Source organism: Phodopus roborovskii, unplaced genomic scaffold (assembly GCF_943737965.1).
Source record: "Phodopus roborovskii unplaced genomic scaffold, PHOROB, whole genome shotgun sequence".
Taxonomy (NCBI): Eukaryota; Metazoa; Chordata; class Mammalia; order Rodentia; family Cricetidae; genus Phodopus; species Phodopus roborovskii.
In genome coordinates this window covers 5,516,678-5,532,396 of record NW_026126636.1, presented here as the reverse complement: position 1 = coordinate 5,532,396, position 15,719 = coordinate 5,516,678, and the positions used below count along the sequence as shown (strand labels likewise).

Genomic DNA, 15,719 nt, shown 5'->3' with positions numbered 1-15,719 from the left:
TACAGAAGTCGATTCTCGCCTTCCACCGTGTGTCCCTGGGGATCGAACTCAGGTCATCAGGCTTGGCAATAAACTTCTTTACCCACTTAAACGAAATTGTCCTTGCAGGTTTAACTGGTCAGATTCAATCTTTTTTGGATCCAGCCATATCTCAGCACTTGAGTTTCCAGGGACCCTAAGGTCTTCTGGGAAATGTAGTCCAAGACCGTGCCAGCGACCGGATGGGCGCGGCTGGCATGGGCTGTGTCATCCAATCCCCAGACGGAAATCCGACCAGGGAGGCTGTTCCGAATTCGGCTTCCTGCTGGAAATTGGGGCTGAGAAAGCGAATGTGGGATCCCAGGTTCTGAAACCAAACCTCAGTTTGACCAGGAGGAAGCCAGCCTCGTCCTGTAGGTGACAGAATCCGCAATGGCAAGCCCGAGTGTGTGAGAGAGATCATGGGGAGATGAAGTGTGCGACTGGGTCCGGGGGGAGTTGAACGACAGAGAAACTACGAGGTAGGAAAAATGTGCGTGATCGAGAATTGGGCTCGAGCGGTGCCGCTGTGGGGGAGGAGCGTGGAATCGGAAGCATCCTAATCCTAAATCGCATTTTCTTTTCAAAATACGATTAGTAAGTGTGTTTCTTCCTGTACATTACGGGAGGAAAAGGTACAACTGGTAATAACTAATTAGCAGTTTGATTTTTCCCTAAGATAATTGTGCGAAGGCAATCCACATGCATTATGACTTTTTAAACGCAGGGGTTTGCCCGTGGGGGTGCTTTTCGTGGGGTGGGGATTATGCCTAGGATCCTCCAAGCAGACATGTTCCCTTCTCTAGAGACTTCTTGAGACGCAGGTGAGATTTGACATTGTTGTTTGGCTTTTGAGGCTGGCCTCTAAGTGTCTTTATAAGGTTTACCTGAACTCCAGGGTCTCCTACTTCTGCTTCCCGAGTGGTTTCTGTTGTATTTGTTGGGTTTGTTTAGACAGGCGATCTTGCTATTTAGGCCTGGTTTCCGTTCAGGAGGCAAACCCTTTCCTTCTTAAAGATCGAGAAGTGTGGACCACCACAACCTCCCCCCAGCCGTGATTACCTTTATTACTGAGAGCAACATCGGGCACAATTAAAGTAAGCCACACAGAAACACAGCCATGTGTGCCCATATAATCCAGATCTTGAAAGCAAAGTGCTTTCCTCCTCTGGAGTCTTTAGAAATGTTAATGCCATAAGGCTTACCCCTTTCCTTTTGAGGCATGGCTTCTACATGTAGCCTTGGGTAGTCTAGAACCTGCTGTGCTGACCACAGAGACTCATCTGTCAGTGCTGGGATTACACTGGCTGGGAGATATATATGTATGTATGTATGTATATGTGTGTGTATACACACACACACACACATATATATATCTCCAAGCTCAGGCACAGTTGCCAAGTGGGGTTTTTGTTAGTTTTTGAGATGGGCTGTAGCTTATGCCGGCCTCCAACAGGCTAGATCAGAGTCCAACTCTGGACTTTTCCCATCCCCACTTTAAAAGTGCTAGGGTTATATATAAGTGAGTACCACCACGCCCTGCACATCGGTTGCTATCTGAATTACAATCCACATCTTGTGTCATCCTCTCAGGTAGGTTATAACTTCACCAAACTGGGTGGAGTCTAGTTTGAACAAGAGACCGGTGAGTGCAGGAGGTCCTTAGTGAAGTAGCCAAATGCGAACCATACATTGCGGAGAGAGGCTGACGCTGCTGAAATGCCTTCAAGATTTACTTAGGAGCCCCGCTCTTTTAGTCGGTGTGAACTTTAGTCACCATGCTCCCTCTGTGAGGACTGAAGCAGAAAAGAACGGCATCCATATAACAGATAATGTAACCATGAACAGGCCTTTAAGACACACGCTTTAAGGGAAGTTGAAGGGGTGGAGAGATGGCTTAGCAGTTAAGAACACTGCTCTTGCATAGGACCTACGTTTGAATCCCATCACCTTCGAGGTGGCTGACAATTGCCTGTAACCCCAGTTCCAGGAGATCTGATTTCCTGTCCAATACACGAAGGCAAAACAACAAAACAACCCCCCCCACCACCACACACACACACACACACATACACACACACACACACACACACACACACACAGATTGCCTGGGGCATGGGACAGAGGTATTTCTGATTGTTTGAGAATGGAAGAGATACTAAACCCGAGTTCAAGATAGGATTTCCATGGATTCTTAGAACACTGGGGGTTTGGGACGGGCACCAACTAAAACTTAGACTTTTTATCTTTCATTCTAACGCAGGCAGGTGCTAGTGTGATATGAGGTAGGGATTCAGCCAGTTTAAGGCTGGAGAAGAGACAGTTCAAACTCACCAGTAGCATGATGCTGTTTTACAAGACCTTGTAGCAGCAATCCACGTGTCTGTCAGTGCCTGGAATTAATTGGCCATCTTTCTGAGGACCCTTGCTCTGGCTTCCCGGGCAGTGGACTACATTTCCCAGGAGCCATCACACCTACGGATACTGCCGGTCCAAAGATGGCATAGCCGAGGCAGAGCTGCTTGTAGGGCTCGATATTGGCCAGTTCAGCGTGACCTGACATTCCTGAGGCTCTCGTGAACAGTTGTTAGCGTTGTGCGAGGGATGATCTCTGCCAGTGGAAGTACTGGAGTTTAAAGCCAGTGCCTGTAAACTGATAGTTGTGGTCTAGTCTTTTGTTACAGACCATACATAGTTGAACTACATTTCCCAGGGTGCATTGTGAACAAGCAACTTCCGTGAGTTCTAACCCAATTGGCTTCAGGCCTGGATCCCTTGGAACGTCTAGGATGCTAGGATGCGTGGAGCATAGCTGATGTCAGTTTAAGGCCTGGAATCACAGTGGCCATGGAAACCGAGTAAGAGGTGAAGGGCTCTCCTACTGAGCGTGAAGTTCTGAAGAGGATGTGGTGGTGTTCCGGGCTGGCCGAGTTGGGGTTAGTATGGGAGCTTGGGGGCTGGGGTGGTACAGACCTGGGGTTAATATTGTAGGCGTGGGCGATCATCCTGCCCTGTGTGTGTGTTCTGGAAAGCGATGGTCTAAATGTACCTGACAGGGTGTGTAAACCTGATAGAACAGCAGCCCTGGCACCCCTCAAGAATGAACATTATGTTTAATAGTAGACATTGTGATTCCTAAAAGACAGGCTGGAGCTGAGGGAGGTGTGTTCTCATCTTGCTGAGTGAAATGCCAGAAACACAAATAGAAGATAAAAGAGTAGAGAAAGGGATAGGAGAGGCCCAGGTGTTAAGAGTGCGTACTGCTTTTGCAGTTTGGTTCTTAGCACTGAAGTCAGCCACTCCCACTACACGGGCCTTCCTGTCCCAGCCCCTGCACTCCTGTATACACCACACACACACACACACACACACACACACACACACACACACACACAGACACACCTTTTAAAACTGAAAATAAGAGCTGGAAAATGGCTCAACCGTTAAGAGCATCTTCTGCTTCTGCTCTTGCAGAGGACTTTAAGTTCACACTCTAAGCTCTTCTCTCAGTATCTGCCCAGAGTTGGAGCAGCAGCTCGTCTGCGAGGTGCTGAGAGCTTGGTGCATTCTGGACGTGCAGTCTACACGCTGAATTACATTCCTCCCACCCCCCCACCCCACCCCACCCCCCCACCCCACCCCACCCCACCCCCACCCCCGTCAAGTCAATAGTGATCTTATTGCTTCAGCCTCCTGAGTGCAGGGTTACAGGTCTATGTTTGCTCCTCATTACTCTTTGTAATCTTTAAAAACTGGCGAACCGAGTGTGGTGGTGCAAGCCCTTGATCCCAGCGCTCTGCAGGCAGAAACAGGCAAGCTCTGTGAGTTGGAGGCTAGCCTGATCTACTTAGGAAGTTCCAGGCCAGCCAGGGCTACATAATGAGACCTTGTCTCCAAAAGCCAACATAAGTTAATAAAAATGAATAATACATTGACTAGATATGTAGTCATTGAATCTTTTTTTTTTTTCCTACAAATATGTTGAAAACTCGTAAGTTTTTCAGGATGGAGAAGTCTAATTAAAACTTGAATTTCCTTTCATTTTCAGGCAGTTGACCTTTTAAGCACAACTTTTCATGGTTTTTAAAATTTTTGTATAACTTTATGTGTGTGAGCATTATGCCTGTGCCTGGTACCTCTCTGAGGTCAGAAGAAAACATTGGGTCCCCTGGAACTGTGGGTGCCTGCGTACCTTCAAACGGGTGCTGGGAATCAAACCAGGCCTTTTCCAAGAGCAACAGTGTGTTCCTAACCCTTAGGCACCTCCCCTGGGCATCCACTCTTCATGGTTTCTAATCTAGTGCTCTTATTAGGTAATGGTTTGATATTGATGCTCTTTGTACCATTGTCTCCTTACAATCGTGTCCTTTCATCGTATCTACTCAGACAGCTGGATATTGGTACACACTTACAGTCTCAGTCTCACAGTGTATTTGTTCGGCCACCCGAGTCTCCCTTACGTCTTCATGTCTCCTTTTATTGGCATTTCTTTCTTTCTTCTTCCTTCCTTCCTTCCTTCTTCTCTCTCCCTCCCTCCCTCCTTTTAACTTTTATTTTATGTGTATGTGTACTGTGTACATCTAATGCTCACAGAGAGGATGGCTGATCCCCTGAAACTGGAGTTAACAGATGTCTGTGAGCCAGTGTGTGGGCGCTGGGAATTGAACCCATGTCCTCTGGAAGAGCAGCCAGTGTTCTTAACTATTGAACCATCTCTCTAGCCCCTTCTACATCTCTAATTAAGTTTACATCTTATTTTTAAAATATAGTGTTAAGGCCTGGAGGGATGGCTCTGCACTTAAGAGCACTTGATGCTCTTGTAGAGGCACTGGGTTTAATTTCCAGCACCCACATGGCAGCTCATAACCATCCCTAATTCCAGTTCCAGGCCTCAGGGAACACCAGGCACACATAAGGTGCACAGGCATAAATGCAGGCAAAATACTCACATAAGGTAAAAATCAGGTTTTAAAAGAGCAGTTCCATGTGTCTGCAGAGGTGAGGCCTGAGGCCCAGGCTGGCAAGCACACCCCCTAGGACTTGGGTCAGAGATTGGAGGCTAATGGCGGCTGGCAGTGGAGCTGAGCTGTGCCCAGTTCTCAGATGCCCTGGTAGGAACTATGTGGGCTGTGTGTGTACTTGTCTAACTGACTGCATGGGGAGTGTCTTCAGGCTTGTTGTAGCCCCCAAACGTTCTTCAGTTACAGCGTGACCCTTCCTAGATGCTCTACATGGCAACTACTCCATAGGCTTGTTAGACATGGGGAAGGTTAGACATGCCCTGGACACACAGGAGTCCGGGTAGCTCTGGTGGCTCCCGGAAGGGAGCGTTCCATTTCCTTTGAAGATTTCTAACTCCAGCTTTGTGGAGCTTTTGGAGACATTTCAATTCAGTCAGAATAACCTTGTTTCATATCCTGGTCTATGGAATGATTCTTTCTATTTGTTTGGTTTTCAAGACAGGGTTTGTCCATTGTAGCCCTGGCTGTGCTGGAACTTCCTCTGTAGACTAGGCTTCCCCTCAAACTCAGAAATCTGCCTGTTTGTGACTCTCAAGTGTTGTTTTGTTGTTGTTTACTCTTTCCTCGTTCTTTGGTCGCTTTACTCTTTTGGAAGGGCCTGGACCCACCTCCCAAGTAAATACACTTACTACTTATACATGCCTGGCCTAGCTTGGCTTGAGTCTAGTCAGCTTTTCTTAACCTAAATTATCCTGACTACCTTTTGCCTCAGGACTTTTATCTTTCTCTATTTCTGTATACCTTTCTTACTTCTTACTCCATGTGGAGCTGGGTGCCGGGAGCTGGCCCCCCACGGCCTCTCTTCCTCCTTTTCTCTTTCCTCCATCGTCTTCCCCAGGTTTCTCCTATTTATTCTCTTTGCCTGCAAGCTCCTCACGTATCCTTTCTCTGACCAGCCATTGGCTGTTCAGCTTGTTAGTAGACCAGTAACACAGCTTCCCAGAGTTAAACAGATGCAACATAAAAGAATGCAACACATCTTTGCATCACTAAAACAAACGTTCCACAGCATACACAGATGTTAACACATCTTCAAATAATATTCCGCAACACTCAAGTGCTGGGATAAGAGGCGTGCACCCCCACTGGCTGGCTATGGGATGGTTTTTGACATAACTAATTCCATTACAACAGCTCCATCCTCTTTTAGCTGGGGTTCTCTTGATTTTTGGCGGGGCCAACATTTCATCACACTCCCTCTGACCTTCCTCCGGGGAAGGGAATGGCCTTTCTCCTCGTCCTTTTAAAAGGCCTCTGGAAAGCCAGGCGTCTCATGTCCCTCTTCACTGTGCTGTTTCCTCAGGAGCTGGCTTCAAAGAGGTAGGAACCAAGAAGACGGGACCGGTCACACCCAGGAGTTTGAAATCATGGCCCACGTGAGTTGGTGTTTTCTCAGAAATTACTATTTCTCCTCATAGGAATGTTTTTGTCGCTCGTTCTGAAACTACTTCTCTAAGTCGACTCCGTGTCAGTGACACTAAGGAGCCGCCCAGGGCTCCCCCTGCATGGCACGCTCGCTCCCCTCAGCTGGCAGCCTCTTACCTCCACCACACGGCAGTCAGTAGCCCTTGTGTTTTAGACCTGAAAGCACATCAGGAGGAATACGCCTCTGGAGAGGACATCCTAGCGCGTCGCTTCAAACCCTCAGGCAAAATGACCGCGGAAGGAGACAGTAGAAGGTTTGCACTTTCCCGGTATACAGACTGGAACACTGCAGTCAGGATGAGACTCACGCCTGCGCGGTCCCGGTCTCAGTGTGTGGTGTTTCCCAGTGCATTTAGAGGTTATGGCAGAAACACTGAGCATCCAGAGACCTGGGGATCAGCAAGAAGCTAGCTGATGGGCAGTTGCTTACAGGGAGCAACACATTCTGCTCAGAAAACAAAGCAGCAACAACAAAAGCCCCCAAAACAAAGAACAGGGTTTGGGGATTCCATTGCTAAAGAGTCCTTTAAATTGAAACCAGTGGGAAGTTCAACAAAAAGTACCCTACACACACACACACACACACAAAAAAAAAAAACAAACAAAAAACAAATAAACAAACAAAATGGACAGTTCTTAAAATGTTCACATTTTCACGTTTTACATATATCTGGAGTTAGGGACTCCAAACAGGTATATTCGCTCCATGATGTCTGCCATAAACTCTTAGAATGTCTTTGGGCTTCTACCCTTTTCTTCAGCTGTTCCTCATATGAAGCCTATCAGGATACTGTGAGCAAGCATAGTTTGGTTTTACAATTTCCTTTTTGTTTTGGTTTTGTTGTTGTTTTTTTTCAAGACAGGGTTCCTCTGTAGTTTTGGAGCCTATCCTGGAACTTGTTTCTTGTAGACCAGGCTGGCCTCAAACTTACAGAGATCCTCCTGCCTCTGCCTCCCGACTGCTGGTATTGAAGGTATGTGCCACCACTGCCTGACCACAGTGTATTTCTTGATGTGTATGTATGTATGCTTCTGTAAGCATCATGTATGAATGGATGCTTGGGAGACTGGAATGGGCCGTTGGATCTCCTGGAGCTATGGGCAGTATGGGTGCCCAGGATGGGAGCTTGGAACCAAGCTCAGGTCCTTCAGTAAGCACTTCTGACCACTGAGCCCTCTCTCCAGTCCCCAGAGCAACAGTTTTTAATCGCTTGTGGGCACTCAGCTTGATCCTTTCCTTCTCTCCTGTACCACAAACTGCCAACCCTAGTCTTTGCTCCTTGTATGCCCCACTTGCTGCTCCGTCCGTTGCCAACTTTTTTCCTTCCATCTAAATCATTTGTTTAAAATTTACCATTCACCTTGGGGTTGATTGTCGCATGGCAGGTGATGACGTTCAGAGACGTGGCTATAGATTTCTCTCCAGAAGAATGGGAATATCTGAACCTGGAACAGAGGCATTTATACAGGGATGTGATGCTGGAGAACTACTGCCACCTTGTCTCAGTAGGTAAGACTCAGTTTGACCCTAGACATCCCTGGTGCTTTATTGCCAGTTATTGACTTGCTTTGCAAATGTCAAGGGGATTTCTGACCTGTGTTTCTCCTGGGAAAATGGGTAGCGTTTTCTGCAAAGACTGTAGTCATCACTGAGGGCTCCCATGGTCATCATCCTCCCAGAATGCTTTATCCTTTCTTCTCGCCGTTCTGTCATTGTCCCTCTTCCTTTGTTACCAAGGCAGCAGATGCAAAGTTTGCAATTCTTAACCATGTGGTTGCTTCCTATGCTTCATCTCACATGCAGGGCTTTGCATTTGTCGACCGCATATGTTCCCTGTGTTGGAAAAAGAACAAGATGCCTTCGTGGATTTGGGCAGTGAGACCAGAAGGTTTTGCCCAGGTGAGTCATCCGGTAGCCTGGCTGCTCAGTGGGTCAGCAGCGCCTCTAACACACACTTTCCCTGGCTGACGGCCTTTGAAAAAGGACAAAGCAAGCCCACCCTTCCCTGAGTCACCTTCACTCCAGGCGACTCCTGGCTCCATCGTCTTATTTGTCCCCCGAGTGACAAAAAGTGAGGTGTCATTTTTCCTCTCTAGGGACCATTGTTTTATAATGATGTAGGTCAGATGTCTTCCCGTCTCTCACTACTTCCTTACCTTTGTCCGTTTCGGTATGTGTGGATTTCCCCACTTTCTAAAAATTGGCAAATGTGTCATTCCTTTCAGCTGCTTTAAAAGATTCCCTTCCTTCTGCCCAGGTGGTGGTGGCGCACGCCTTTAATCCCAGCACTCAGGAGGCAGAGGCAGGTGGCTCTCTGTGAGTTCAAGACCAGCCTGGTCTACAGAGTGAGTTCCAGGACAGCCAGGGCTACCCAGAGAAAGGTGTCCTTCCTTCTGTGTGCTACCACGTGCAGCCTTCTTGAATGTCCGTACTTTACCTACTTTCTCCTTCCAAGTGTGTTTCCTGAGCCCAGACCCTGTCTACCAGTTTTCTCATTTCAGTGTTAAGAGAGCGTATATATTAACAGACCTTGTATTTTCTGTGATAGGAACACATCCAGAAATTTTTGCAGAACAGGTCATACATGAAAAGAACACCTGATAGGCTAGAAGTTAAAAGCAAAATGAAATGCAGTCTGGGCCACTTAGGAGGAAGTACCTGCAAAGAGGTCAGGGCCAAAGGAAGACATCCAGGAGAATGTGTGGCCGAGACAAACCCTGGCTTGTCTGCTTCCCTGTGTTTGTCCACTTTCTTATGTGCGGGCGAGGATGGCCTTGGTCGGTCATCCAGCACTTCGTCTGCAGGTGCCTTTTAGGTGTAATGCGCTAGAACAAGCAAGGTGTCTGAGCAGGCAGAAGTGATTCTTGCTCCGCCCTTCTGAGGAGCAGCATCCAGTCCCTGAAACCCATGCTGGGAGAGGAGAAGTGGCCTCTGAAAGCTGTACTATGACTTCCCATGTCTACTGTGGCACGTTCGTTCATACCTCCCACACAATGACTTCCAAATGTCTGCAGTGGCATGTGCATGCCCACAGTCACACATACATACAGTGACCTCCACATGCTCTCACCGTCTGTCCATCTGTCTGTTTCCCCCCATATACAATAATAGTAATAATATTAAATGAAAAATAAATTTGTCTTTGAATGAGCGAGCCTGAATGTGCTTTTGTCCCCTATTGTATAAAAAGCCATGTAGGCACTGATGGTTAAGAGCACATGTGCCTCATAGCTTCCTAACTCCAATCCTAGGGGATCTGTTGAACTTCTGGCCTCCTTGAGTACAGGCACACACATGTTACACAGACATACATGTAGGCAACATCTATACACATGAAATACATTCATAACCCTTTAAAAGCCACAAAAGCTGCAGTCTGCAATCAATTAAATGGAGATGGAGGAAACTAAACAGGATGCCATGTTACATTGTTGTTACTTAATCACCCCATTTGTGCCTCCTGGTCACTGGTTTTTATAAAAATCTTAGTCCATTCTAAGCAACCCCCAACCCTTTTAAAATTAGCTCTTTGAAATTTCTGTTTATTTTTTTGTCCTTTTAATATTTTCCAGCTTTGGGTTTTTTTTTTTTTTTTTTTTTTTTTTTAAGACATTCACTTCTTATGTGATTTACCGTTTTCTTTTGAGGGCATTTTTTCCCTTTATGAGTAGTAAAACAGTATATATTTACATTATCTTTCAGATGTAGATCCCGTGTGGCAGATGAACAAAGTCCTTCCAAAAAGTAGTACATGTGCAAGACAGTTATCCCAGTGGGAAGTCATGAAAACTGATACAAACCACAGCCTTGAAGGTTCCTCCTGTCCTAGAGCTGACTGGGAAGGCAAAGGTCAGGTTTTAACACGAAGGGAGAGTCAAGAAGAATGCTTTAAGCAAATGGCACTTACCTTTGAAAAATTGCTCATGGCTTTTAATCAGTGTCCCAGACTGAATATAGAAGAGAAAGCAAGTGAATTTAAATCTGAAAAATCCTTTGGCTTTGCCCCAGATCCCACTCAACCTCAGTTAATTCACACGGGTGAGAAATTCGAAGAGGATAAAGAGTGTGGGAAGAGCTTTCCTCCTGGTTCTACGCTTACTCGCTATCGAGCAGTTCACACTGGCAAGAAAGCATTTCAGTGTGAAGAATGTGGCAAGGCTTTTAGTTTTCGTTCCAGTCTTACTGGTCACAAGAGGATTCACACTGGGGAAAAGCCTTTTAAATGTAAGGAATGTGGGAAAGCCTTCCGATTTCATTCCCTACTCAGTGTCCATGTTCGGATTCATACTGGTGAGAAATCCTACGAGTGTAAGGAATGTGGCAAGTACTTTAATTACAGCTCAGACCTCACTCGACATCACAGGATTCACACGGGGGAAAAGCCCTACCAGTGTCGGGAATGTGGAAAGGCCTTCAGTTGTGGCTCAGACCTCACTCGCCATGAGAGAATTCACACTGGCGAGAAACCCTATGAATGTAATGAGTGTGGGAAGGCTTTTATTCAGCAGTCACATCTCATTAAACATCAGAGAATTCACACTGGCGAGAAACCTTACGTATGCAAAGAGTGTGGGAAAGCCTTCACATGTGGGTCACAGTTAAGTCAACACAAGAAAATTCATAATGGTGATAAGTTACATAAGTGTAAAGAATGTAAAAACTCTTTTAGTTTTGCCTTAGATCATACTCAGCGACAGTTAATTTACATTGGTGAGAAGTTCTTTGAAGATAAGGAAAATGGGAAGACATTTTTTCCAGATTCAGAACTTACTCAGTATCAGACACTTCACGCTGGCAAGAAAATATACGAATGTAAAGAATGTGGCAAGGCTTTTAGTCTACGATCCATTGTCAGCAGTCTTAAGAAAATTCATAATAGGGAGAAACTTTTTAAATGCAAGGACTGTGAGAAGGCCTTTCGTTGTCCCTCGGATCTCTCTCGCCATCAGAAGATCCACACTGGTGAAAAGCCCTACAAGTGTAAGGATTGTGGGAAGGGATTCATTTGCAGATCAGACCTTGGCCGGCATCAGAGAGTTCACACCGGTGTAAAGCCTTATGTGTGTAAGGAGTGTGGAAAAGCTTTCACTCGCGGTGCACACCTAACTCAACACCAAAAAAGTCATAGTAAGAAATCACAGGAATTCAATGGAGGTGACAAGGCCTTTAGTTCCAGTTTAGAACATCCTCAGCACTCGTTGATTCATACTGGTGAGAAATTCTGGGGAGATAAGGAATATGCAGAGACCTTTCTTCAAGGTTCAGAACTGACTCAGTCAACAAATGACTATAAAGAGAATGGGAAGGACTTCAGTTGGCATTCAAGTGATACAGGTCTTAAGACAATTCATATTAGGGAGAAACGTTTTCAATGTAAGGAATGCCCAAAGGCCTTTCGGTATAGCTCCGAACTCACTCGACATCAGAGACTACATACTGGTGAGAAGCCTTATAAATGTCAGGACTGCTGGAAAGCATTTGCTTCTGCCTCAGACCTTGCTCGGCATCAGAGGATCCACACTGGTGAGAGACCCTATGAATGTAATGAGTGTGGAAAGGCTTTTATTCAGCAGTCACATCTAATTAAACATCAGAGAATTCACAATGTCGAACAGCCCAAGGAGGTAATGAGTGCAGAAAAGCCTTCAGGTGGCAGTCAGATGATATTGAACATGAGAGAGTTCACACTGGTAAACAACCTTATAAATTTAAGGAGTGTTGGGAAGATTCTCCTCATGGCTCAGCTCAATCAGTGTCAGGAGGTTTATACTGATGAGAAATCAAGTTAAGGCAGAACACTTGGAAAAGCCCATTTTTGTGTCTCAAATCTTACCTGACAATAGAATGTCCACATCGATAGGAAATCTATGTCTGAGATTTGGGAAAGGCTTCATTTATAACTCAAGCCATTATCTGTTGTGGAATATTCCTTTACACTGTGTGAAGATATGCCACTGATTGGTTTAAGAAAAAAGCTAAACAGCCAATAGCTAGGCAAGACTTTGAAAGCAGAGAGAACTGGAAAGAAGGGTGGAGTTAGCAGCCAGATGGAGAGCAAGCAGGATGGGTACTACAGGGATGAGGTAATAAAGTCATGAGGCGGAAAGTAGATGAAAAGATGTGGGTTAATTTAACTAATAAGAGCTAGCTAGGGAACAAGCTAAGGCTGAGCTTTCATTATTAATAAGAAGTCTCTGTGTCATGATTTGCATGATTTGGGGGCTGCTGGTGAGACAGAAAGACTCACTACAACTATCCATGCCAGTCCATGGTGGTAAGCAATGTGGAGGGACTTTCTTGGTTCATTATCTTGATCAAAGTGAGAATATTCATGAGAGGAAACTATGGATATAAGGAATGTGGGAAAGACCTTTCTTCATGGCTCAGAGTTTAGTAGACATCTGTAAAATGCTGGCTAAGAAAACTGAATCCAAGGAATGTGGAAACACTTATTCATGCTTTCGAACTTAAGTGATAGAAAGTGCATACTCAAAAGACATAAAAGAATGTGGAAATGCCCTTCAGATTCACAAGCTTAGGAGTGTATAGAGGCAAGGAACCTGGAATATCCAAGGATTCACCTCTCATGTGACAGGAAACTCATACTGGTGCAGAACCCTGGAAGTGTAAGAAACATGGGTCAACAACTGGACATTTATAATTTTTTTTTTGTGGTGTGAAACCCAGAGCCTGTGTGTGCTATACACATGCTCTGGTTTCCCAGCAGCATCTCCAGCCCTCACTTGTGAGGAAACTTAAAACATTTTTCCAAGAGTGTACTTTTTTCACTACTATGACATCATGTGACACAAAGGCAAGAAATGCTAATTTATTTCTAACTCATTAAGATAATTTCTTTAAAAAAAAAAAAAAACCTTACATGTAATACCAGAAGAACTTTTGGCAAAACAAAATATCTGTCATCCAAAGTCATGATATAATCTATGTTAATTTAGGCAAGACTTTACTGGTGGGCTGTGTATGTACTGTGAAAATTCCTTACAAGAGAAGTGGCATATAGTTTTATTTTAGAGTATTTGCATATATGTGGATCATTTATTTTCTAAGAAGACTCAGAGAAGTGCTTGTGTGTTTTAATACAACATAGCGAGTCCAAAAGAATTTTAAAAAAAAAATCAGAATTGCATTTAAAAAGTTCTACTTGGGCCTGGAGATGGAGCTCGGTTTGTCCACGTTTGTCTAGCACACATGAGTCCCTGGCTTTGTTCTCCAGCTCTGTATAATCAGGCATTGTAGCATGTGCCTGAAATTCTAATACTCAGAAGGTGAAGAGCGTCAGAAGTTCGGGGCCATGCTCGGACCGTGTAGTGAATTCAAGGAAAAAGTCTCAAAGAAAATCGTGTGTGGCTAAGGTGACAGGAGACACATAATACATATAATATATATATAAAATATAGTATATATGTATATACTATGGAAGAAAAGAGAATCCTATGGCACATCTGTAAGCTTATTTAGAATAATTCTTACATTTGAAAAGTTTCAGGTGTAAAGGTAAATGGAAACTCACAGAAGAGATGAACCTAACATTTGAAGGGAAGGGTGGTGCTGTCTTTAATTTTTAATTCTGAATGTTTTGGTCAGTACTGAGTATCGTACAAGTGCAGTTCTTGGTACCTTCTAGTATTATAAAGCAATTGTGAGTAAATATACATATTTAGGACATTTAAGTGCATTTCATGTGCATGTTATTCTCAAATTATTGTCATTTATGAACTTTACAACTTGAGATACTTTTGTCATATATCTTTACTATAATAAAGCTATATTCATTATGCTGATCAGATTATTACTGATTGATTTTTATGTGCATTGATATTTTGCCTGCATGTATGTCTGTGTGAGGGTGCCAGATTCTCTGGAACTGGAGTTACAGACAGTTGTGAGCTGCCATATGGGTGCTGGGAATTGAACCTGAATCCTCTAGAGGAGTAGCCAGTGTTCTTCATCATTGCACCATCTCTCTAGCTCCCGACTTATTATTTTTAGATTATTTATGCAAATGTTTGTGTGTCTGTGCTTGTCTCAAAAAAAAAAAAAAAAAAAAAGACAAGGACTAGCCCTGGAGGTTGTCTTCTGACCTACATGCTCACTTGAACAAAAACACATAACATCATAAGCACAGCGAAGATAAAAGAAAACTCTATTAATGGTATAGATTAGGTGTGGGTTCACGAGGGTCTGCAGAAAGAAGGCACTGAACACTTTTCTAGCTTCAGGGATTGGGGGGTCAGCCTCTGTGGGCTAAGCCATTGTAGTTTAGCAAATGGCTTTTGAAAAAGTCATTATTATTGTTACAGTTAACATCTTTAGTCAATTTCTGTAACCAAAACATCTTAACTAAGCTTCTCAAAGGGACAATGGCAAATGCAAATTCTCATTAAAAAAATCTTCCCGGGTTGCTGGGTACTCTCCCAACCAAATTTTACATAGGCTTTGAACCCCTAGGAAACTCTCAGATAAGACTTCAAACAGAAGGTATCAGGGGCAAGGTACCAGTCACAGAAGGCAGATCAAAGCTAGGTGTTACCATTCCATCTGGCATCAAACCAACTGCAGAAATCTGCAGGGATTCTCCCAACATAGCCCCCCCCCCACTTTGTTTTTTTTATATATGCAACAGTTAATTGGAGATTATGTAGCTTTACAGCAAATACCACCTTTTCTCTAGCTTTCTGATTTACAATCTTAAGTAAGCCAAAACATATTTTAGAGCCAATAAGGTTACTATTGCTAGCGCAAGAGTAACACTTGCCAAACAAGGAGTCTATTAAAGTGATTCACAGGGTTGAATGAGGGTGTGATATTGCAAGGCTTTCCATAACATCCGTTCCTGTCATATCAGGTAACCTTGTGAAAGTTTCCATAATTCCTTGCTGTAAATCATGTGAGAAGAATTAGGGTGACCCATCGAATGCATCTTAACCTTTTCCCAATCATACTTGCTATTATTGAACCTTAAAGGTGTAATACAATAGAATGTGACAGTCCGTTGCATTTTAATTTTATTTGCTCCAATATTTCTAACAGATCCCCTAACAATATAACAGCTTGTCTCAAGTCAGCTAATTCATTAACTGAATTATTATCTATTTTATTTTGTTCAGTTCAAAATTCTGTAGGATATTTATGCCAGTCTCTAACGGATTCAGCAGTTTTGAGTTTCTTTATGAGGGGCCACTCCAGCTGTTGCAGCAATAGCAATCAGTGCAATAATTCCCATAACAGCAATA

General features: G+C 44.2%; 1 protein-coding gene across 1 annotated transcript; it reads left to right on the top strand.

Moving 5' to 3' along the window:
* Positions 1-286: 286 nt before the first annotated feature.
* LOC127238708 (zinc finger protein 420) lies at positions 287-14,268 on the top strand. Its single transcript, XM_051207381.1, has 5 exons — positions 287-500; positions 6,343-6,415; positions 7,851-7,974; positions 8,269-8,364; positions 10,168-14,268. Exons 2-5 carry the CDS (start codon positions 6,407-6,409, stop codon positions 12,252-12,254), a joined length of 2,316 nt encoding a protein of 771 aa, XP_051063338.1. The 5' UTR covers positions 287-500; positions 6,343-6,406; the 3' UTR covers positions 12,255-14,268.
* Positions 14,269-15,719: the final 1,451 nt, after the last annotated feature.

Coding starts and splice junctions, on each gene's coding strand:
- LOC127238708 (XM_051207381.1), top strand. Junction 7,975..8,268: donor CTGCCACCTTGTCTCAGTAG/GTAAGACTCAGT, acceptor TCTCACATGCAG/GGCTTTGCATTTGTCGACCG. Junction 8,365..10,167: donor GACCAGAAGGTTTTGCCCAG/GTGAGTCATCCG, acceptor ATTATCTTTCAG/ATGTAGATCCCGTGTGGCAG.